General features: G+C 47.1%; 1 protein-coding gene across 4 annotated transcripts in view; it reads right to left on the bottom strand.

Moving 5' to 3' along the window:
• Positions 1-173: 173 nt before the first annotated feature.
• The window catches only part of samd11 (sterile alpha motif domain containing 11), a 51,517-nt gene continuing 26,651 nt past the window's right edge, over positions 174-25,039 (bottom strand). For 2 of the 4 annotated variants that reach the window (XM_035159511.2, XM_035159514.2), the window contains exons 5-14: positions 20,887-20,922; positions 20,673-20,765; positions 16,864-17,028; positions 10,424-10,577; positions 5,422-5,537; positions 5,116-5,194; positions 4,059-4,849; positions 3,117-3,250; positions 2,123-2,233; positions 174-1,870 (exon numbers count right to left, since the gene is read on the bottom strand). In XM_035159511.2, coding sequence (XP_035015402.1) covers positions 1,607-1,870; positions 2,123-2,233; positions 3,117-3,250; positions 4,059-4,849; positions 5,116-5,194; positions 5,422-5,537; positions 10,424-10,577; positions 16,864-17,028; positions 20,673-20,765; positions 20,887-20,922 — 1,943 coding nt within the window. In that variant the 3' untranslated portion in view covers positions 174-1,606. The remainder of the gene's footprint in view (positions 1,871-2,122; positions 2,234-3,116; positions 3,251-4,058; positions 4,850-5,115; positions 5,195-5,421; positions 5,538-10,423; positions 10,578-16,863; positions 17,029-20,672; positions 20,766-20,886; positions 20,923-25,039) is intronic. The other 2 variants (XM_035159512.2, XM_035159513.2) reach the window with 2 other exon arrangements.

The raw sequence follows: 25,039 nt of genomic DNA, 5'->3' as shown, positions 1-25,039 counted from the left end.
GACCTGAACTGCGCCCCCCGTGGTTCACCTCCCCTTCAAAAGACCACGTATACTCCCTCCTGCACGGTCTTTTTTTTTTTTTTACAGAAGAACCACAAAACACCTGAGGAGGAAAGGGCACATAGACGCTGTTCTGACACATGCACACAAATGACAGAAATGAGAAAACAGAGGAATTTCTTTAGGATTTATTTCACCCGTGTGGTGAATAGAAAAATAGGATGAAGACAAAACATTTGAAGGGAAATCTAGAGACCATTTTTAATTCATTGCTTGTGTTGGTTTAAAAAAAAAAAAATCCATAACAAAATCAAAACATTTGCATTAAGAGCTTTTTGTGCCTTTCTTTTCCCTGCAACCAAGAGAGAACCAAGTAAAAGTATCTTTGGAATCCATCTGAAGGGCTAATTATAATACATATCATAATCTGCTTTATCTACTACATCAAAAGTCCTATAAATATTTTTTCCTCATTTATATGCTGAAGTAGCATTCAAGATTGGAGCGTCTTTTAATATTACACTTAAAAAAAATGGCAGAACAAAAGTATGAACATAAGTACCACCAAAGTTCAGCAAGTCACATTTTTCAGTAAAGAAAACCTTATTCGTGCAACTACATTTAACAAAAAGTAAAAGTACCACGTATGTAACCTTCAGGATATTTTCATCTTAAGCATGATTCTGTACAATTTTGCATGTTTTTCCTACCTCCCACAGTAGTCAACACAAGCGCACAATGACATAAGCCGTACACACTTTTCCATTTCTCCAACATACAGTATTTTAAGTCTTTGTATGTCAGGAAATGACAGCTCCACCTAGAGTCCATCATGTGAGGCACAAGCCTAGCATTCCCCTGTTGGACCAGTCTTTTCTCTGAGACTATTAATGCAAAAAAAAAGAAGAAGCAGACACACTGTGAAACATGGTTCCAATTCCACACATCCGGTCATCTTTGGTATTGGGACAGTGGAATGCATAGTTGCAGTGATAAAGAGGGAGCTGGTCAGATCTGTCGCTGCTCAGCATATATGCTTCGACTCCAGCCTCTAAAGAGACGGCTCCACGCTGCTGTTTGGCTTCCGGAAGCGAGGGAGAGAAAAGAGAAGAGAGGCGTCTCCTTTTAATTCCTGGGTTCTGCAGGGCTTGTGGTGAGAGCAGAGATACAGACCAGAGAAAGAAAGTGAGTTAGCAGAGCTTCCTCCAGCCCAGGAAGGAAGGAAGAGTTTCCGCTAGCGTCTGACTGTCTGACTTGCAAGAATGTCGCATTTGTGGCAGGGCTTCGCTCCTTTTTTTGGCAGGCTGTCTGTGACCAGCTGTCTCCTTTTCCTCCTTTTTCTCTTCCTCTGTTCCTCTGTCGCCTCACGTGTCTCCCATCCAACCCAGTTTCTTTGGATTCTGCTCGACTACAGCCGCTGCAGACAAACTCAGACTGATTGGTTCGCCGGCTGTGGTTCATATTGTCCAGTTGTCCTCTTATTCCAGTCCAAGTTTTCCCATAAAATTCAGCATCAAGCTCCCAAGGTGGGGGGAGTCTAGTAAAGAGAACCTAGCAGTCAATCTCTGTGGTTGAGTTCGCCCTCCTCACCCCTGCATCTTAGCACCTACGAAGGTGTTTTGGCCTCGTATCTTCCCGCCACCGTGGAGCCGTTACCGTTTTCCTGCTTGGGGGAGGAGCACGCTGGAATGGGACCGCTGTAGGGAGAGGAGCTGCTGCTGGTGGAGGTGGGTCTGTGGGACAGGGTCAGGGGGTGGGGCAGGGTGGTGTCCCGATCCCGGTCTGTGGGGCGCAGGGCGGCAGAAGGCGGGAAAGGGAACGCCAGGGGGAATCCAGTCATGTAGAAAAGCCTGCCGACACGACGCGCCACCTGAGGAGACGAGACCGAAAGACTGTCAGTACATCCTGTGGAGTATCATGTAATAGACTTATGTTATATACTTTATGGTAAAGAGAGAGAGAGAGAGAGCAGAAACAGGCTGCAGTCTGTGGGGCAGGCTAGTTTAAGGGAATAATAAGCTATGCTACACTAGCAGTTTGTCTTGGTCCTACGGACAGAAACACACACTCAGACACAGAGTCCACTTGATCAAACACACACGCTGGTCTGTGGTGTGTGTACCTGTGAGCGGATCTTGAGCGCAGGCCCCAGCTTTAGTCCCATGGTGCTGAGCAGGTGCTCCTCAGTGAGCAGCGGTAATGTCTCTCCATCAATGGCCTGCTCCCGAAACACCTGGCGAAGACACAGCCGCTTCAGCCACAGGACCCAACACACACACACTCGAAACACAAACCTGTACATCCACTCACACAACCGACAAAACAGTGACTCTATTCCAAAATGTTACATTCCCATTTTGAGAGGGGAAAAAAAACGGTTGAATATTTTGATTGCAACCTTTTACTATAGAGAATCCACTTGTGGAGAAAATGCTGATAAACGAATCATCTCTGTCCACAGTGGCCAAAGAAATCCGTTTCTGGCCTGAGTCTTAATCTATTTAATAAATCCAGAAATCTGTGTCTGTCTGTATGTGGTTTGTATATCTCGAGAACCGTTCATCTTAATGGGCCCATTCTAAACAGGCAGGCAGGTTTAGAACAGACACTGCACTACTGTTGGAGATAAGAGGGACAAATTCCGCTGTTCTTCCATGGAAAAAATATTTCTGAAGATAAAGCTATTTTCTACTGAGACCTATTGTTTAGAATTAAAGTTGGTTTTGTCTACGCTGAATTCAATGTGAGGATTCTCTTAACGCCACAACCAGAATGACTACAGCGATTTTTAAATGACTTAATGACTAAACACATCATCATGTAAGTATTGCATCTTTCTCAAAAGCTGGATGTTTCATTTTGGAACAATATACAACTGTGCACACCAATACACATTTCATTCACACAAAGCCCACAGGTATGGCTGCAGTTGTGAATGTGACCATTCATGTCTCCACACACATTCACAATAAACTGCTGCTGTGCTCGGTTTAGTGTTTCTACCCTCAACAATGAGATGCCTGAAATGCTTTAACTTGGTCACTATCCTTCTACAGTCAGCCTGCCCCTGGCCTCTCTCTCCCTCCTCCCTCCCTCGCACCCGTCCACGTACTCACCTGTGTGTATTCAGCACATCCGGCCAGGCTGCTTATGAAGCCGCACACGTCCTCCACACTCCACTTGCTGATGTCCTCCGCAGGGTTTGCCGTGGCCGAGTCCTCCCCATCCATGAAAAGACCTCCCACGGAGCCTGAAAGAGCAGCAGTGGGTGAAAATGATGTGTCAATGTAAACTCTGGCTACAAAGCTGCTATTGAGAGCGAGGATCCTGCTTCTGTTCCACATTTGTACTGATGCGGAACGCCAAAATTGCAAGCTTAGCTTAGCCCAAGTACTGTGTTTGAAAATATTTTTGAACTGCACTTTAGAAAGAAACTGGACACTAAAATAGTTTTAAGCTTCCACAATGAGTTTGAAAAGGAAAAAGATTAATTCCAAAAAATGTTTAAAATTATAATTTCTTTCCAAAGACCAACATTAACCAAAGGAATTTAATTAAAAAAAATATAAGAGATAATATCAGCTCCTCACACTCATTTCACACTCATACTATTAATTGATTATCAAGTAGCTGGGGATTATGGATAATTTAACAAATATGCCCACCTCTACTGACCCGATTTTATTCCTGTCATTTAGCTGCTCAGGGAGGGAATTTGTATAATGATAAAATTAAGTTTAAGGTTGTTTACAGAAAGTATGATAAGTGTTGTGTTTGCAGTTATGTATATGAACTAGAAGTGTGTGTTTTATATGTGAACACACAGACTCCCTCCTCCCTCTTTTCTGCCCACGTGTCTGTTCTGCTGGTGGTGTGCACGGGGGTCACACCGGGGTCAGAGACAGGGCCCCTAACAGGGAGAGGTCTCCACACTGGAGACACGCAAACAGAGGGTGACACTAATGGGTTTCACATGTCAGTTTTCAGCCGTGTGTGTGTGTGTGTGTGTGTCTCTGTCTCTGGGTGTGGGTGTGTGTGTGTGTATCGGAGTATCTTACCCGTGTGAAAGTAAGGGTTGGCGTAGGGGAACCCAAAGGGGAACGACTGGCCGTGAAGAGCAGGCAGCGGTGGCATGAACCCAGGTGGCAGGTGGTACTTGACGTCAGCCTTGCCCAGTCCAGGGGTGAAGAGGTGACGATTGGGTGACTCTGTACCTGCTGAACTACAGGGGGCGCTCAGCCTGCCTGAGCTCTCTCTAGGCTCCTTGGCACTGTCACATGCCCCCCTGCTGCCAGTGTCTTTACCCCCATCCCTCTCTCTGTCCCTGGGTTTACTCGTGGACTTGGCAGCGACGCTCTCCTGCCTCTCCGTGTACATCTCTGTCTCGCTGTCTGAGTCCTTCATCTCCTCATCCTGCACCTCCCTGTCTCTCTCCCTTCCTCTGTCCTCTCTTCCACCTGTGTGGTCCCCAGAACGGAACTGTATCTGGGGGCCACGGCGTAGGACCTTCCTGGAGTCAGCATCTGGCCCAGTGGCGGAGCTCTGTGCCTGGGTGTCTTTGGGTGTGGAGGACACCCCTGGTGGATGCTGGTGGTGGCTGAGTGCTAGAAGGGGCGTGGCAGCCCTGTGGTGAAGCACCAGCATTGCGTTTGAACGGCGGGCCAGTTCCTCACGGAGAGGGTGGCCCTCTGGGATGTCGTGGAGGCTCCGCAGGGCAGGATGGTCAAGGGGCAGGCCATGAGGTAGAGCTCCCAGCGAGTCGGAGCCCATAAGACGCTGCTGCTGCTGCTGTCGCTGGTGAAGACTTTCAAACTCTTTCTGTCTTAGCAGCTCTGCTGACATCTCAAGTCTGAGGAAGTAAAACACATCGAGACTTTAATACCTATGCCATCGGTTTAAAATTTAAATTATTTCACATTTAAATATTGGTTAAATGGCTGTGTATTAAAACATTAAATGTATCCAGCAGTTTGCTTTTGAAACAATTTAAAAAGTGGAAATTTAATGTGACAAAAAAGCCACATCTCCAAACATTTTAGCTGTGGTTACAGTTAATATTTCAAATGGCTTCTATAATCATTACATCCTGTACCATTAAAACACAGACATACACACCTGGCCAGATTCTGCTTCCTCAACATCTCCTGTTGCCGAGCAAAGATTTCAGCTTGAGCTGGTTGGAGGAAACCATACCCTGTGATGAAAAACATCCCAAATGTTAGAAATGCTGGGGAAATGGTACAAATCTATGAGCACAAACATTAGAAAGTGACTTAAGTTAACAAAAAGTCTTGGTTTAGAATTTGGGGCTTTTATTCAAAGTCACAGGACATTTCCTTCATGTCAGTGCAAATGTGAATATGTTTTTTGGGGGCTGTGATGTGTATTAGCTATTCAGCTTAGGCATCACTGATAACTCACCAGGGGCCTGGCAAAGAGCAGAAGGCATGCCCAGGAACGGAGGCCGCAGGTGAGGTCCTAAGGCGATGTGAGGGGCCGTCGGAGGCGACAGTAGGGGCGGCGGGTGGGACAGATCTCTGCAGACACAAATATACAAAGACATCATTAGGCCAAAGTTGGATTTGACTGAATATGTTAAAATGGGGGAAAAAAGAAAAGTGGAGGTATGTATAATGCATGATGGCTTAATGACTAGTTTTAATAATTTTGTTTCTCTTCCAAGTGTGTCTCAGCTCCGTCATTGTGAGTGTGCGCACTCTGCCACACACCAATGTATGCAGTGTATTTTTATCAGTGGAGCTCCAGAGGCCCCCATGTCGCCCCAGTGCCTCATCAGTCTTGCCACGCCACAACAAGCGCCGCTGGCCATAGCTGTACCCTGGACTGCAGCCTTTCCTTCCCCTGCCGCCACACACACACACAATATATATACACAGATAGACACATACACACAACTCTAGACCCACACACATAATGAGAGCTGAATGCACAATGCCAGTGTGTCATGCTCCGACAGCTGGGGCGGCCCCTGTGTCTTGACCGGGGCCATGGGCTGAAGGACCTTCTAATTAACACTCATCCCTCCTCTCTCTTCTCTCCCCTTTTTACGCCCTTCTCCCTGCTTCCCTCCCTCTCTCCCTCTCGCTCTCTTGGCTGCATTGAAGCTGGTGAAAAGATGGAGCGTCCTGCAACGTCTGCTTCTGAAAAGGCCTCTCCATTATTTGCTTCGTCTTTTGTCCTCCTTAAGGGGGGAAAGGCGCCTCTCACCTTGCTCCCTCTCTCTCCATCTCTTGTTCTGACTAACCCATCTTTTTTTTTTTTTACTCCGGTCTCTCTACTTCTCTGTGACCTCTAAATATCTGTCTTGTTCGTGTCTTTCTTTTCCTCCACTTTAATTTCTTTCACCTCTCCATATTTCTCTTTTCCCTCTTCATCACTCCATTTCATCCCGTCTCTTTATACCAGCTTCTTTACATCTCTTTCACTTCCTCTCCCACTTCTCTTCTCACTTTAGTCACGTCTCTCTTTCGATCCCCCTTTCTTTGAGTTTTGCTAATCTTCATGGTCACAGGACCTGGACTTGATGACGATGCTTGCCGGACATCTCCAGCCGCAGCTGTCTCCAGGGCCTTTCTGAGCTCACTCTCCAGCTTCCCACCACCTCTTCCCTCTGCTCTCTCTCTCTCTGCTCTCTCTCTCTCTCTCTTGTTTTTTCTCCCCATGAGCTGCTGCTGTCACACCAACCGGAGCTCAGCTGTGTGCGACTGCCACCACACAAAAGCATACATGGGAAACAAGCTGAGGAAAACAACAAAATCAAAACCAACACCGGGACGCATGCAACCGCAAATATTGTTTTGCAACCGTGTTCAAATTAGCTAGCGCCTGCATGTCTCCCACCTCACTAAATGACGAGGGAGAAGGAGGGAGAGAGAGGGAGGAATTGCAAAGAGGGAGGGCACACATTGGAGTGCGGAGAGGTGTGTGTGTGTGTGTTGGGGGGGTTGAAGCCAGTACTGAGAGGGGGAGGGGGTGAAAACCATTCATCGATCGCCTCCGCCGCTGAAATGTTAATGCTAATCGTATAACCGCTCTCTCCGGCGGTGCCTCGCACTCCAGTGGCAGCTCCAATTAATCTTGCTGCGGCGCGTGACCCCAGAGCCGCGAGCCGGGGCCCTGCTAGCCGCTGCTTATGTAATTACACCGCCCAGTGTGTAATCACCTGGCCTAATCCCTCTGGGCTAGCAATTAGCCTCGCGACGCACAGTTCCACTAGGCTACGCTGAGGCGCCCACAAAACTCCAATCCACCCTGCAATGGCTCCCGCATGCCAAACACCCATCATCCCCCCCACCCCCCCCTCTCTCTTCTGATATTCCATCTCTTTCTTCCCTCTCCTTACACACTGCCTACCATTGCCTGGCGTTAGCCCGCAGATGAATAACGGTCAATTAAAGCTGCATGACTGGGGCTGCCAGGCGTCTGCGCCACCATAATTAGGCCTAATCACGGGGAGTGAGAGAGACGGAGAGAGAGAGAGAGAGAGAGAGAGAGAGAGAGAGAGAGAGAGAGAGAGAGAGAGAGAGAGTTTGTGTCTGACACTCCCTTCCTCCATCGCTCCCTCTTTTCCTCCTTTTATAGGAGGCAATTTTGAGGGAGGAGTGGCAGACATTAGTTGTTTTGCTCTTAGGCTCTGTGTGTGTATTTGTGTGTATGTGTGTGCATGTGTGTTTTTCTTTTTGCCCTATCTCTGCATTTTGTTGCCAAACCACAAACATGCTATAAAAAGACAAGGCAAAAACACTCACCTAGTTTTTGCATGAGACTGAAAATGGGCAGATTCGCAAATGCAAGGTGGGTTCATAATCATGAAAAACTATATCACAGGAAGCCCCCCCCCCACTTCCCTCTTTTTCTCTCCTTCTCTCTCTCTCTCTCTCTCTCTCTCTCTCTCTCTCTTCTCTCTCTCTCTCTCTCTCTCTCTCTCTCTCTCTCTCTCTCTCTCCTCTTCTTCTTCTGCCTGCAGTGAGGCCAGGGGCTCCTGGGGAATTCACTGTTGTGTGACGACCTGTCAGAGTGGCGACAGCGATGTGTGTGCGCGCATGTGTGTGTGTAAATGTGTGTGTGTGGCTGCGTGCATGCGTGTGCGTGCGTGCGACAGGGCTGCCCTTAATGATGGGAGCGTGGGGGGATTAGGAGCGCCGCGCGGCCGCCTTCGGCTCCTTCTCCGCAGGAACACATTTACACAGGAAGCTCATTAAAATGGATGAGGCTCCCTCCATGCTCATTCCCTCTTTCTCTCCCCCTCTCCCGCCCTCCATCTCTCTCACTCTCTCTCCGTCCCTTCTTTCCCTACCGCTATCTCACACTCTGTGCATCTCCTCACTCCCTATTTTTGTTCATCTCTCTCTCTCCGTCATTTCGTTCTCTCACCCTCTCCCCTCTTCATCCCCATTTTAACCTCCCATGTTTTCCGCTTCCTCTCTCTCTCCCCCTTTCTCTTTACTTTTCTCCATCCTTCCCCTATTTGCCTTGCAGATGCTCGGTGAGCTTAGTGCCATTTAAGGCCAGACAAATGGAGCACCAGGCTCTAAGCCCATCGAGCGGCCCTAATGATTTGTTTTTAACAATGGGCCCTAATGGGCCCCAGATAATCAATGATGAGGGGTCGATGGAAAGGTGAGCCATGGAGAGCGCTAGAGAGGGGTGAGCATCTGTCTCTAACTCACTTCCTCACTCTCACCTTTTCATTCTGTACGTTTTTACCTTTTTTCTCCAATTATCTTGATTTTAATTTCCTCCTCACTTTGCACTCATTTTACTCTCACATCTTTTTTCCCTTTTTTTGCACTTTCTGTATGTTTTATTGGGATTGGGTATAGCACATGAGCACATGAGATTGGCACAACACCGTATTGTTATAAACCACAATCAGTGATACAGGGTAATACGGCCAATCATGCAGTCTGCGATTCAGGACCCAAACGTGTTGGATGGAGTCCGGGATTTATCCAGGCCTGTCGTGTTCTTGCACACTAAACTGTCCAGAGAGTATAACTGCACGTTGAAGCACAAGAAGGACTCAAAGTTGGAAACTGTTCTAGAAATGTTTAATGCAGTTGCATTAAAATCTCCCTTAGTAGAATGGAAGGGACCTACCCTAGAACATGAAAAAATGACCTCTGAATATGAATATGTCTCAAACCTTTGGCCCTATGGTGAATGTGCACGTGAGAAAATGCATATTTTTTGTGTCACTAATTCTTTACCTTTTCTTTCTCTTTGCATTCTATAATTTGGCCATCAAACCAATTTTCTTCTCCCAATCATATTGAGAGTTAAAGGGTTAAAGAGGAGGCAGGGGGCGGTAGAGGGGGAGGGAGTGAGGTGGAGATGGATGGATGGATGGAATGATGGATGGAATGATGGATAGACGGATGGCTGAGGCCTGGTTAACTCGCACCAATCCTGTGTGGCTAATTACTCGGCGTGCTGTCGGTGAACGGCCACAGCTCACTGACTACATTCACACTGCACCACTGGCCACACACGCACAAATTAGGAGACATATTCACACAAACAAACCCAGATTCAGTCCGCATAGATGAGCACGCATGCAGACGGCCAGCTTGAAAAATGGAACAAACACAAACGAACAATCCCCCCCCCCTTAAACACACACACACACACACACACACACACACACACACACACACACACACACACACACCCCACAGCCTACCAGAGCTGCACCACACAGCGCCTGGCCGTTCTGCTTCCTGCTTATATTCCCGCCCCTACCCCTCACCCCGCCATCCCCCTCTCTCTGTCTCTCACTGTCTCATACACACACACACACACACACACACACACACACACACACACACACACACACACAATGCCCTCCATCCCCCCCTGCTGCCGCACCGCCGGCCCATTATCGATCCCCCGCCTCTCCCCGCGCCACATAAATAATCGACAAGCAATTACCCGCCCACTCCCGCTGCCCCCGGCTTTGTTTGGGAGGCGCAGGGGCCGGCGCTGGGGGGGAGAGGAGGGAGGAAGAGCCGGGGATGCAGGCGTGCAGCTCCACAGTGGTAGCCAAGAGGTTATTGGATCCCTAGTTTAGCCATGAATTTGGAGACACACACTAACACATGTAGTCACACGCACACACATGCACACGCACACACACACGCATACAATACAACTCATTGAAAAAGCCAAAAAACAAGATCAGATCTTGTACTAGGAATGTGTGGAAGAATGGGAAGAGAAGTGAAGTGGTGTAGGGATGCGAGCAGGCCTTCTTCTGTTTGTGTGTGGAGATGTGGGTGTTGGGCTTTATTAATGATTAATAACACCGGTATTGCAAGCAGAGCACGGTTGCAGTTTCAACAGCTACCTATGACGCATTGACATTGACATTCAAGCAAAGCCTGTGTTTGCATCCGTAACGTACCTGTCGGTGTAATGTGCGTCCCGGTGCTGCGGCAGACCCTGCTTGCGTCTCTGGCTGGATGAGGAGGAGCTGCCCGCCGAGGGCAGGTGAGCTTCTAAGGCCACTGGATTCCTCACCGCTGCAGCCATCGCCTCCTGACGAGCACGCAGGATGTCTGAATGTGGAGGAAAATAGGGAAAGCACAGTGAAGGGAGAGAGACAGGAAGATAAGGGTCGACAAGACAGAGATGATGCAGGATGAATAGTGAGAGGAAAGGAAAAGGAAAGAGAGAAGAGAAGGGATAAAAACAAATTAGAATTCACATCTCCACAAGATACTAAAAGAAACTTTAAAAGCAATTTAAGACAGAAACTCAACCGCTAGCTTAGTTGATGGTTTCTGTTAAGTGTGTTGCACATAAGCTGTAAGTAAACTTTACATGTTTTTTAGGAAAGCAGAGGAAGTGGAGAACACACAAAGTTGGTTATTGTACTGTAGCGCTGGATGTCAGGGTGTAGTTTGCACATGGCTAATAAAAACACCAATAAGTTATTTTAAAAACCCCAATTGGCTCATTCCACATTATTAATGAAAGTGATGGCGATGCATTTTCTAATCCCCATGTTACGCCCATGTACGTGTACAGACACATGCATGTAAACACTCACACCGGACAAAGATAAACAGAGCTGACGTTTTGGCAGAGGTGCAAGAAATGAGACCATCGCATTGAAATCCATGTGTCGAGGTGTGGAAGTGAGCTGACCACTTCCAAGCAAATGTGAGGAAATGAAGAGGTCGAAGCAGGAAATTGAAATTAAATTGATATGGTGTATTTGACATTTTTTTCAAAAACAAATCATGCTGACAGCAACTTCACACATCAGGTGAGCAACCTTTGAAACATCCCTGCCTTCGCCACCATCATCCCACCTTCTTCCTCAATCTCAGCCTGCCCTCCTCTCTCAAAATTCTGCCCTCCACCACTCGCCTTATTCCATCTTTCCCTCTCTCCGCTTGTCCCCTCTCTCCCAGCCACCACGGCTCTCTCACTTGCCGTCGCAGGAGAAGGAGACACCAGGAGACACGGCTTCTAATGAGAGAAAAATCCATCCTGCTCTCTCTCTCTCTGCCTCAATCTATCTACACACCCACCTCCTCCACACACACACACACACACACACACACACACACACACACACACACACACACACACACACACACACACACACACACACACACACACACACACACACACACACACACACACACACACACACACACACACTTTTTTAATTAGACAGATCCCTCAGGAGCTAGGGGCCATTTCCGCCGCCGGTGCGGGTGTGATGTGTGTCTGTGTGATTTAGGTGCTTGCGTATGCGTGCCTGACTGTGTGTTTCTGTGTGTGCTGAAGCAGCTGAGCGGGCGCCGGGGTGGGGGGGGTGAAGCGACAGATATTAATGCGGCCTAGCTCCGGTGTATCGATCTGTTTGCTGCGCCAGGCCGCAGGGGACTCGGCTGGCGGCAGACAAGGGTGTTTGTGTCTGTGTGTGTGTATGTGTGTGTGTGTGAGAGGAGGGAGGAAGAGAGATAAGGGAAGGATCAGAGGGACTGGAGACCAAGAGTGCACAAACACGCGCTCACACACGCACACACACACACACACACACACACACACACACACACACACACACACACACACACACACACACACACACACACAGAGAGTCTGTCGTACACTTGCATACATGGTGTTGGGGGTGACAGGGTGGAGGCGCTGACCTCTAAGAGTTGTGGTCACAATCCCACCTCACCAATTATTTTGTATGTCTGGTTCAGTTAAAGGGGCCCTCCGGTGATTTAGTGTTGCACTTCCCAAAAGTTTGGACACTTCCAAGAGACAAATTTAAAAAAGAATGAACAATCAATGCAGCGGAGCCTGAAATATTCAGGCTACATCGCAGCCAAAAAGTGACACGAGGAAGAATCCGGGTCGAGCTCCAAGAACACTGGATCTTACACTTCCCATAATGCAGATCAATAGTGTCTTAGATGAGACCCTCCCTGCCCATGTCTTTCAAACTCCATGCACAGTTTGTATCACATTTACTTTGTGTTAAAAAAAGATTACTTAACTTGAGTAATTTTATGAGATATAGCTGTGTGTATAGCTGGATTTTTCCAGGCTGGGCCACATTAGACTGAAAACAAGAGTTTCCACAGGCTGAGTAGTTCTCTCTGGTAAATTGACTTTGACCAGGGCCGTAACCAGAAGTTTAAAAATAATGAGGTCATGAGGGCAATAGGGCAGTAGGACCACACCCACTTAAACCACACACCAAAAATATTTCACCTTTGATAAGGTCCATTTTAAATTTAAAATTAAACTTTACACTGTTTGGTAGAATAATGTTAATTTTATTTCGATTTCTGAACCAAATCAAAGATATTATGTCAAACAAACCAAACTTGAGTGAGTGGTGTCTACAGCTCTGACTTTGAAATGTAAAATAGTTGGAGTGCTTCGTTAAACCCAGACAAATAAAGCTATGTGACACTGTAGAATTTTTTTCTTATTTCTCTCTCTAGTATTTCTTCCAGTTGTCCTCTTATTCTCTTCTATTTTTTATCCAGTCCATGTCTGTAAAGCTTCACATGACAGAGGTGCCATATTTTGCTCTGTCTCTCCCCTCTCTAATTCTCTTTCATCATGTGAACTGAGGGGAGCAGGGTCACCTGGGGCTCCACCCTTCAGTGTGTGTGTGTGTGTGTGTGTGTGTGTGTGTGTGTGTGTGTGTGTGTGTGTGTGTGTGTGTGTGTGTGTGTGTGTGTGTGTGTGTGTGTGTGTGTGTGTTTTGTGTGTGTGTGTGTGTGTCAGAAATCCCCCTGTCTAAGGCTCTTTTTGTTGCAGCTGCTGAAACACAAGGGGAAAGTTCCCATAAATTAGAGTCCTAACTGAACATTGGACACTGACAACACATCACTTCCTTTGCAATGGTTATTTTGGGAGGTCCCGTGTTTACAGCTCGGACCCATCCTGCTTATCCCTCCATTGTGCCATCCCATTTTCTCCCTGCCATCATTCCTGGAGTTGCGCCTAAATCCCCTCGGTTAAGCCGGGTTTTCCTCGGCGTGAGAATGCAGAGGAGCGCTGCGCTGATGCAGCCTGGCCGGCCTCGTGATGGATTTGGTGGAGTGGCAGGTACACAAAAGCCGACATCTTTCTGCTGAAGCGCACCATACACCATAAAAATTAAGTATCTTTTCAGGAAGAGGTATTGAACCAGTATCATTGGCTTAGCCAGCAGTACATTTGTGGCGTATTTGTCACACCGACTGTCTGTACTTTGACCAATCACATGCTGGAGTTTCCCGGCTCTTTGGGATGATGATAAAGAGACGTTGTTGTGTACAGCTTCTAGTTTCAAATCAGACTAAACTGCACGAGACAAAACAGAAGAATGCCCCTTCCATCCCACCCCTCCCAACACTTTCATCTGGATCTCTTCTTCCCCCACCTCTCCCTTTCTTTTCTCTCTCCTTTCATCATATGAAGAGGGAGGGAAAGCCCTCCTGGCCATTTCCACAACCCCGCCACCCCTCCACCTCAACCTCCAATTTCAGGCCCTCCTCCCCCTTCCCAACTCTTCTTTTGCCCATCAGGTCCAGAGAGAGCCTCTCAAACAACACCTTGCACCTACACAGTCACACACACACACACACACACACACACACACACACACACACACACACACACACACACACACACACACACACACACACACACACACACACACACACACACACACACACACACACATACACACACACATATACACACACACAGAGTTCCTCCTCACAACCACCTCTTTCCACGCACACACACACACACACTTTCATTTTCTGTGCCCTGCACTTCAAACACATGAAAGGATGCTCTGCGGGGACCGAGGCTAAAGGGAGAGTTGGAGGTGGGGGTGAGGAAAGTAGGGGGAGGAGGGGGAGGTGGGGTTATAAAAGCAGCTCCCGAGAGGTAGATGTATAGGGGAGAAGGTGGTGCTGGTGGGGGCTCAGTAGTGAGGGAGAAGGGGGTCACAGGGGCCCCATCGCAGTCTAGGTCAATGTCAAGGGGCTTTCGCTGAAGTGAGCCTCTCCAGAGACAAAACAGCTGTCCCTGGGTGCCACTTCTTAGACTGTTAATGTCTCAAAGTGTCAGTGTCTTCACAAGCTTCAGCCACTAATTTGAGAAAGAGAGGATTTGCAGGAAGCGTCATAGAAAAGGCTGTGTGCTGTGGGCACAGCGGGGAGATGGAGAACTTGGCCAGGTGTGGAGGAACAGGAACATTAGCAGCAGCGCAGGCTCGGCTGTCAGGGAGCCGGTGGTAAAGCCTGTGATGCTCATCATCCGCTTAGAGGATCGGACACGCACAAACACGACAGTGGACGCAAACACACACGTCGCTAGAGGGGAAATTTCACCGTGAAGTTGTAATTTAAAGGATAGTTGTATTGGATAGGGTGACTTAAGCGTCATTAATGAAATGGTAAACTTGTATGTTTATTTTCTTGACTCCTTGCTCCAGGAGAAGTTATATTTTCCTCCTTCGTTTCCTTTGACCATTTCTCTACTCAGATTTGTTTTTACTCTTATTCCTGGGGTGTCTCTATTTGTGTCTCTTCTTCTCCTGCACAGAAATCCTTCATTTAAACACAGTTTAGAAGAAGAATGCATGAGCGCGGAATAAAGGAAAGTGTGGAAACGATCAAACGATTTGGAATGTGGAAGTGTAGAAAGGGAGCGAGTCTGTGTCTGGGTTGTGCCAGAGCGTCTGCTTCATACCAAGCAAGGCTGCTGGGAAAGGAAGCCAGTGATCAGCCTGCACCCTGGGCCATAAAACCCCCACAATGCACTGCATCTTGCCTCTAACTCCTCTAAGACGCGGGGAAAAGGCAATTAAAGCATTTATAGGCTTCGCCCCCCTAGATTTGCAGCCAGCAATTAAAAATCATTACTAATCAAATAAAAATAAAAGTAACTCAAACTACAATTCAGCCAGGGCATCGATTGGATTTATGCTACTGTGAAAGAGCTCATAAAGACGAGTAGGACGTTATGTTACATTCTTTAAGAAAATGTGTGAAATGAGTTAAAATTTTATGGCAGGCAGAGTGAAAAGAACGTGAAAACCAACGTATAAAACCCAAACAAGGGAACTTTTCTCAGTTGTTTTTTTCCATATCAAACTACAAATCTCTCAAACTAAAGCCAGTCAATTGTATGCATCTGTAGAAACGGAGAGGAATTGAGACACACCGGTGGTTTGCAGAGTGTTGGGAGATTTAGAGCCCTGGCAGGCAGCCAATGAGAGCTTCCGGATCAATTGTGGCGTTGATGCATGCGAATGCCTCGTGGGTGTTAACAACTGAGGGAGCCGCGGTGGTCAGAAATCACACAGAGTGACACTTTGACACCGGGTGGGCAAGCGCCGCAAATAGAAATGTCAGCCGTCTCACTGGCTGGGGTTTTTCCAATGGCAGCAGTGTGGCACACCTTAACATGGGACCCTGAGCACAGCGCTACACTCTGGGGTTACAAAGCAGCACGGCATCTGGGTGACTTTGTGACAGGTGATAGAAGAAGACGTGTGTGTGGATTTCTTTTTTTTTTTTTTTAGAAGCTAGTGAAGTGCTCCCAAAGAAAACTCTTAGTTTGAAGTAAATCTCAAGTTACTTCAAACTAACTCTCAAGTTACTTCAACACAAAGGAAAAGAAATGAAGGAAAAGTACCTCTATGTTCTTTATCATGAACCAATTCTTACTGGTAGAGTAGGAAAACTTAATTTAAAAATCAACCACGCACTGAGCTATATAGTGTACAGAGTCCACGTTGTATAATTTTATTCCGTTAGTTTGGTTTCACATTGAAATTAAGGGAGCAGACTGAAGGCTTTTGTATGACATGTACATCCTGTCACCACATGGGCTGCGTCTACCTATACTTGAATTTGATTGGTTTGTAGATGGGCGTGTGTTGGCTTGTTGTCGGCTTTTGTATTCACAAACTTTTTTGAATAAAGTGCGCAGAAAATTTTCATTTATTTTTTTTATTGTTGGAGGTGACGACTATCACCATTCTTTCTTCTTCTGCTGTTTATCGCTGCCTCAACTTCCTGCAGTTGGTCCCAGGGGCCAAACTATCCCAAAATATATTTTCACACTGCAAACGAGCCGAACCATGGTTCAGTTGGATCTGGACTGAGACCCCCTTCTCTGGTTGAACAAAATGTAGGTCCTGACCATGGTCTGAGGCACCTTTCACACCTGTTATTTCAGTTCAGACTAAACTAAAATGTCTGACATTCGTGACCAAAAAACGTAGGTGTGAAAGTGCCCTGAGTGCACAGTCACGTAATGACAGTGACAAACACACACACAGTACAGAGTTTGTGGACTGACCGTGGCCAGGCAGACCCATGCTGCTCGCCAGCTGGTAGAGGCGTTGCTGCTGCTCCTCGTAGGACCCTTGTTCGCTGAGCGCTGACATCATACGTCTGTAGTGCTCCTCAGGGCTCATGTGGCCGTGGCTGCCGCCCGCCTCCACTACCGGACTCCGGGAGTTTTCTGCAGAGAGGAAGGAGACACTTGTATTATGACCTAACTTGATTGCCAGTATCCAGCCCATCAGGAGATACATTCTAACGTGAAACTCAAGGCTCGGAAACTCTGTCAGGCCATTAACTCGCTTTTAATCTAATGCTGCACGCTGACCCATCTTTTCAGCATTAAGAGTAAATAATTATTTTGTGTATTCATCCACGTCCACATTCATCTTCAAGTCAGTCATTATTGTCAGGAATTTGCCTCAAGCACATACTCAAATTAACTCTGCAGCTTGAAACCAATTGTGTCTCAAAGTAGCAGCCAGAGGTCACAAATTAAAAAAATATTGTAGTTAAAAACACAAAACCACATTTCAGTACGTCACTAAACTGAGCACAGGGCAGTGCTGTGCAGGAGCCTGGAAAACAGTTCTCTGCAAATGGACAAGAGAAGAACTAAAACTAGTGACGGTTCATACAGTGCTCTACGGGAACCAGTTTTTTATTTTTTCTCATCTTAGTTTATGATTTGTTTTCTCATAAGCAAAGAGTATTGTTAGGATAAAAACCATAAATGTCCCAGGCCTAAAAACGTCACAGAATACCATCGGGACACAGTGCCACTGAACCCGTTGACATATAGCCTGCCTGGAATATCAGCCAGAAGACCTGCGTACACAGATCATTTATTAAGAAGTCAGCACTGATGGACTGGAAGCCTCTTCGGATGAAGCTATACACATACAGGCATACATTGTTAATGGACTGGGCCTGACCCGAGCATGAACTCGCCATTTCTCTGACAGAAAGTGCAGCAGTAGCCATGCTAACAGCTGCATGGGCTGAATGCTTATAAGAAGTCCAATAGTGTTTTTGACTATGTAAACAAACGAAAGAACAAAGAACAAGAACAGCCCAACTCATATCAGTGTGCGTGTGTTTGTGCGAGCGTAGCGCTGTGCAGTGTTTAAGGTGTTGTGAAGATGATGTGGTGTATGATATCTATCTAGCTGTCAGTCACCACACTTAATCTCTCTCTCTCTCTCTGACCTCCCTCCTCTCCCCCCCCTCTCTCTGTCAATAGTAACATGATCTAAGGTAAGGGTGGAGGGGGATATGGGGAGGTGGTTAGGGAGTTGGAAGAGGGAGAGAGAGGATGAGGAGGATGAGGAGGAGGAGGGAGACGCAGAGGAAAGCAGGGGTTATTTTTACCACCCTCCTTCTTATTGAAACCTGAGCCTGGCCCCGGGCAGGCGAGCAGGAGTGGCGCTGAGGAGCGGAGGTGGGGGAGGAAGCGAGCACGCAAGCATCTCTGTCTCCACCGCCAAGCTCCGGCTAATCCACCCAAGGTCCTTGAGTGTATGTGTTTGTGTGTGTGTGTGTGTGTGTGTGTGTGTGTGTGTGTGTGTGTGGTGTGTGTGTGTGTGCGCGCAGCGTCTAAAGTTTTTGCGCTCTCTGAACACAGCAGGGGGGGGTGCCGACTTTGCAAATGAAAGAAAAGTAGGCGTCATTTACGCAGCGGCATCCAATCTCTCCGGCTCCATCCAAACGCTAACCTCTCTCATTCTCTCTCAATCTGTTTCTCCACCTGCGTTAGACTTCAGCCGAGAGTGTGTGTCGCCAAACTCGGAGGCAAAAAAAAAAAGTAAAGCGCATAGATAACACTAATAGGAGGACCTCAAGGTTAAGAAACAGGATCAGCAGTGTTTTGAAATGACTTAAATACACTTTTCTGGACAGCAGTCAGCACAAACAAACACACAAACAAACAAACACACACACAAAGTCTATGTCTCTCTTATGCAAATATGCAGCAAAGAAAAATACATATATAACATATACAGAGGATGTTTGCTTTAAAAGCCAACATGCATACACTTTACAGGCACAACACAAAGTCAGAATAAAAACACACAAGCCCCATTTCCCTTAAAAGGAATCCAAGCCCGAGTACAGAACAGACACAAACACAGATAAACAAAAATACACATATACACACACACACATGCATATACACACACACTAACACAAAAAAATCCATGCATCTTTCAGAAGCTGGCTTGTGTCTAAGTATGACTATAATGGTCGGGAATGAGTGCTTCTCCACACAGTGAGGGAGGGAAGAGGCTGCAGGCAGGGAGAGGCTGCCATCGGTCAAAGGTCACCCAGAGGGCAAAGGTCAACACAGGGTTCCTGTTGAACTCTACACAGCTCAATCTGACCTCCACATGCACTCATGCAAATACCCTCACCTATCAAATTTTCCCCACATGACAAAAATCGAATTTTTACTGATGTTTCAAATAATGAGAGCTATTTATGCTATGTATCTGTGTGCCGCTGATGTTGTTTGGCCTACACAAGGCCTTGGAGTGTGTGTGTGTGTGTGTGTGTGTGTGTGTAGTGATGAGGCTGGATGTGCGGTGAGTCGCCCTTGGTTTTGCCTGCTGTATAATGCATCAGTCAGGAAGTCTTCCTCAGCAGCCCAGAGGGACAGGCCTGGTGGCCGTGCCGGCTCCACACCGGGGGCCCGGTTTCACACCACATGGGGGAGATATAAATAATAGAGGACGGCGACCGGATTCCAGAGCTACTGAGGGTTTATCGTCTTGGTGTGCCTTGGCAAGGTCCGTCATAGAAAACTAATTAAAAAGCAACAATGTTTTTTATTTAGGAATCAGCCGCAAGACTGATACTATCTGACCTAAATGGCCTCTTACCTGAGATATTATATCATTTAGATATTACTGCATGTGCTGTGTTTGGAGGAAAGCAGCATGACGGGCACCGTTATATGTAACAGTTCCTTCATTAAGAGGTCTAAAAACTCATATTTTTGTGTACTTACATTGAAATCCTAAAATTTGACTCTATGTGACGGAACTTTTTGTTTATTTAGTTGTATTTCGTTTTCGATTTTTAATTGTGTCATATCCGCTTTACACGTGGCGTTGGCCATCTCTGACGAAGGAAAAACACAGGGCTCGCCAGTTAGCCAGTTTGTAGCTGTTTTTCCTCCCACTGTTTGTATTGGTCACTCATAATGAAACACGGCTATTCATTGCCATTTGCTGCGTAACGTGAACACAACTTCAATAAGTTACTTCAACATTATTTGTGCCTGAGTCGTGTCATGTAGATTTTTATCAGCAATGGTGATGAGGACAACATCTCCCATAATCCTGTGCTGCCTCACGTCAACAAACCGTCTTTAGTTAACAGCCAAAGTTACAAATTGTATATTTGAAGACTGAGTTGTGGTAGAGAATAGTTCCACTCTAACATGTGTGTGTGCAAATGCAACTGTTACTGTGAGAGGCAGAGGAATGGGTTAACACAGAGAAAAGTGAGCATGTGTGTGAGGCAGTGTGTGTGTGTGTGTGTGTGTGTGTGTGTGTGTGTGTGTGTGTGTGTGTGTGTGTGTGTGTGTGTGTGTGTGTGTGTGTGTGTGTGTGTGTGTGTATTCCCATCATCACACTAACCCTAACACACTGACCACCAGCAGCTAAATCAATACCGCTGTATTTCTCTCTCTTCTCTACTCGGCAGCGTCCATCCTTTCACTTTCACCATAACACTCGTTCACCAGTTTCCCCTCTCAGAGAACGCATGTCCAAGCACATCTGTGACACCACAACACACACGCACACGCTGCACAGGTCTTACCTTTGGGAGATACGCTACGTGACTTCTTGCTGTCAGAGGGACACTCGCTGCTGCTGTTGGGAGAGAAGCTTCTCCTCTTGCCTAGAAGGGCATCTGTATACATAAAGAGAGAGAGAGAGAGAGAGAGAGAGAGAGAGAGAGAGAGAGAGAGAGAGAAGTCAGTAAGAGAAGACCAAAGTAAACGCTTGATAGTGCCGCTCTGCTCTGTGTCTACCTGCGTACATGGCGGCTGCTTTGAAAATGCAGGAAGCTGGAAGAGAGAGAGAGAGAGTGAAAAGGAGTCAAATGAGAGGGGAGAAAAAGAGTGACAGGTGGAGAGAAAGAGAGAAACGGAGCGAGTGAAGCGAGCCACGGGCGTCTGGAGATGTGCCTGTTCTGTCAGAGATGAGAGGGGGGCCTGCACCGCCGTGGATGACAGATCTGCCCGGCACGTTCATGTGTGTGTGTGTTTGTCTGCTTGAGGGAGGGCGGGGGACACTGTCTCTCTGTGTCTCCTCCAATGTCTCTTCCCAACAGTCTGTCCTCAAGTGTTATCACTCTTTTCTCTCCTTTTCTCTCTCTCTCTCTCTCTCTTATTTTCTCTTTTTCCAGATGTTGGCACAAAAGCCTCTGACATAACTAAAGCGCACAAGAGCCTCTCAGCTGCTTGAGAAATTCCTCTCGGCCTAAATTATGTCTATATCATGTTTACATTTTTTTATGTTTTTCTACCTCTGTGTCACTCACGCCCCACCTTGTTGCACTCGTAAACACGCTTCCTCCCTCCTCCCTAGGTGTGCTTGAGCCCTCCTTCCATCAGGAGTTTTCTCTCTCTCCCCTCCCATTAACACCCTCGCTGCCTCCTCCTTTTCCTCCCCGCTCTCCTCCACCTCCTCCCTCGCCACCAAAGAGGAGCATCTAGCGTACAATTACCGCCTCCTCCTCCTCCTCCTCCTCCCCTCTCATCCCACTCTTCCTTCCCAACCCGTCGCCTCACATCCACCCCCCTCCAACACACCTCAAATCAATACGGGCCTAATCAGAGAGGGAGGGGATCCGGAGCACACTGCACGCAGCGCCGGCAGAAAGGAAAAATCAGTGTGTCATTGCTCTCTCTCCCTCTCCGTCTTTTTTTCTTTCTTTCTTTCTCTATTTCTATCTCCTGCACCTCTGTTTTTTCTCTCCAACTCTGTTTCTTCCTCCACACAGACAGCCAAGCCACAGCAGCAACTGCTTCCCCTCTCTTTTCTCACTCTCTCTCACTTCCCTGTGCATATTTTTAGGGATGTGTGTGTGTGTTTTACTTTTTACTTTCCCCCTGAAGGAGAATGATTCCTCTCTCTGCGAGTGTCTTTTTCAACAAAGCAATTTTTCATCATTTGCACAGCATGCGTAAATAGTGCAGAGAAACAATGAACAGGGGGTTTAAAAAATTAGCAACACCCGAGCAAACAGCATTTGGCGATTTCCGCCATTCGTCTATCCTCCTGATATTGTTACCGTAGCGACAGGAGGGAGAGAGGACGTACAGCGGAGTCTGACCTTTAACCCTTTAACCCGTCACTTACATCCTCTATTCTCTCTAACAAGACACAGATAGACGTGGAGGGGAACGAGATCCAGACAGGACTCTGAGGATTTTTGTTGTGCGGCCGAATGAGCCTCATGTTGATGAGAGGGTGAGTGAGCAAATGAGAAATGGAGAGACAGGGAGAGGGAGGAGGTTCACTAAGGATTCAGTGTTTGATGTTGCTTCTCAGGTCCTGAGGATATACACTCCCTATACCACCCCAAAGAGGCGGTGGGACCAAAGAGGGGGGTGTTAATTGACAAGTGCACGCACACACACATACATACATGCTCACACACTGAACGTCTTAAAAATGTCTACTTATTCTCTCGTCTCCTTTTTGATCTCTCATTCTGTGATTCTTCTATTTTAAGATCATCTTCAGTCCCTTTCTTTAACTGGTCAAAACAAAAAACAAAAAACACAAAAGCTCTGCATCTGTAGTGGAATATTAACAGAGAGAGAGCCCCCATCAGTTTTGCCCCTTCTTCTACCAATCATCCACACCCAGAGCCGATCATGATCAAACACACACACACACACACACACACACGCACACACGCACACACGCACACCAGTCCTCTCTCGAGCCGACCTCACTCAAGACATTCTGTCTCCTGAGCAAGTGCCCGAGGGCCAGAGATTTGAGGGCGGAAAGCTTTTAAAGCCAATTAAATGGGGCTTCTTAGAGCTCCGGCGCTCTCTTTTAAAGCCGAACCCTGAGCGTCTGCTAGCGTCTACGCTAACCCTTTTTCTTCCCACTATCATCGCTCGCAGTCAACTCTTATACCCTGGGCCTATATTCCACATCACCTGCTTGTTAATATTGCTGAAGAATTAGTAGTTATGGAGTCAGAAGTTTTATTTTAGCTTCAAGGCTGAGGTTTTAACTGTCAAGATAGCACTGTAATTTATTGTGCATTCATGTGGTGCCGACTAGGAAAATTCACTGTAACGCCATCTCAAGTCAGAACAATTCAGAAAGTCGGCGTAAACTTTTGTGATTTGCAAACTGCATGTGCATCTCTCATAAACACCGAATACCACTTTATATCCATCCATAGTGCATACGTTTTAAATGATCTATAGGCCTTTCTCCTTTTTCTTTGCTCTTTGTATATTATGCAAATATCAGAGAGAGGTGTCAAGGTGTAGTTTAAAAGCTCCAAACATATAACTATGACGCATTTTCAAGCTCCATGTTTCTTCCACATTCTCACTTCAAAGCACATGAACACACTGAAGTCCAAATGACGACTCAGGAATTGGGACCTTCCGAGGAGCACACGGATGAACAAATAGCACAAATATAGCATTAGCTTCTATGACATGGCATATTTTTTGGCCATTTATGGTGAACATAGAGTGCAGGGTAACTTTTTATAAGTTGTCCTGAACACAACAGCTTCAAGCCTCTGACTCAGTCCTCCCTTGCTAAATATTCTACTCTTTATCAGCTGTTCCTCCCACCAAAAAGTAAAGAGGGATGAGCACAGAGGGACAGAAAGAGGGAACAGCGGGACTTAAACCTTCTCCTCTTTCATGTGACACCACCGGGGTGAACCATCCGCAGGGGAGCATTCCTCTTTTTCTCCCTTGCTCTCGGATTTCCTCTCCTCCCTCAAACTTTAGTCCTCCTCCTCCTCCTCCTCCTCCTCCTCCTCCTCCTCCTCTCTCCATCCCATGGAGCGTGGTGACAGCTCAGACAGGCAGACTCCTTAATTCCTCTCTTACTCCGTTAATCTGTCATCTTTATCAGGCTGGGGGAGGAGGGGAGGGTATGCGAAGAAGGGAGGGGGGGGGGGGTGACAGGCGGGGATGTGGGGTGAGCCGCCAGCCGCAGCCCCCGATCAATCTCCACATTACAGCTGACAGAATGGTGCTAATAACTTATTGATCACCCCTCCGTGCGCCGGGGCCTCCGCCGGCCCTGAAAGCCCCTCCATTGATTGGCTTACGGGCCGATGCAGCTGGGAGAGGGAGGTGGGGAGGTGGGGAGGAAGGGGGGTGGGTGGGTGAGGGCGCGATGGGGAGAGAGGCGCTTCTGCTCATGCTGAGGGGAGGATGCACCACTGCCAACATGTGCGAGCGTGCACACACAGTGGTGATTATTTATTGTTTGACTTCTGTGACTTAAAATGAATAGATAAATATAAAGTTATGTCTCTTTACAGAATAACCCTGAGAAGCCATTTTGTCATGGCAGTACAATATTCATCCCTATTGACCAGTGGGATGTTTTCAAACATTAAACAACTTAAACTTATGTGTTGAAGATAATATGATATCATAAGAAATCCTAATGTGTTGTTTAAAATTGTCTTTCTATGATAATCATGTAATAAGGGACTGGTAATACTTTAAAAACTAATCCTCACTCAAAGTCAGTTTGAAAAAAGAAAAAACACACGAGGCTGCATATTCACACACAAGCAAACAAACATCTTAAACCAAGCATTTAAATGAAACGTAAAGGTGCACACACACACACACACACACACACACACACACACACACACACCACTGCTACAGCCCTCAACCACACTCGCACCGACAGGCTGTAACTGCCTCTGGGAGTCTGAGTGCAGGGAGCAGAGGAGAGAGAGAGGGTGGCGGTCCAAAAACACCTTATCTGCCTGTTTGAGTCTCCGGTCTGACCGCAGAGCCACAGTTTACAGTCTCCACAGGCAGCCAGACTCTCAGCGTCGGCGCCCCTGCTCTCCCACTCCCTCCCTCCCCCTCTCCCTCCTACCTCCCCTCCGCCTCTCATGGAGCCTCTGAATAGCCAGCAGCTGGAGAGTGAGAGAGCGAATGAGGG

The sequence above is a fragment of the Hippoglossus stenolepis genome, chromosome 6 (assembly GCF_022539355.2).
Source record: "Hippoglossus stenolepis isolate QCI-W04-F060 chromosome 6, HSTE1.2, whole genome shotgun sequence".
Classification (NCBI taxonomy): domain Eukaryota; kingdom Metazoa; phylum Chordata; class Actinopteri; order Pleuronectiformes; family Pleuronectidae; genus Hippoglossus; species Hippoglossus stenolepis.
This window is presented reverse-complemented; position numbering and strand designations above follow the sequence as displayed.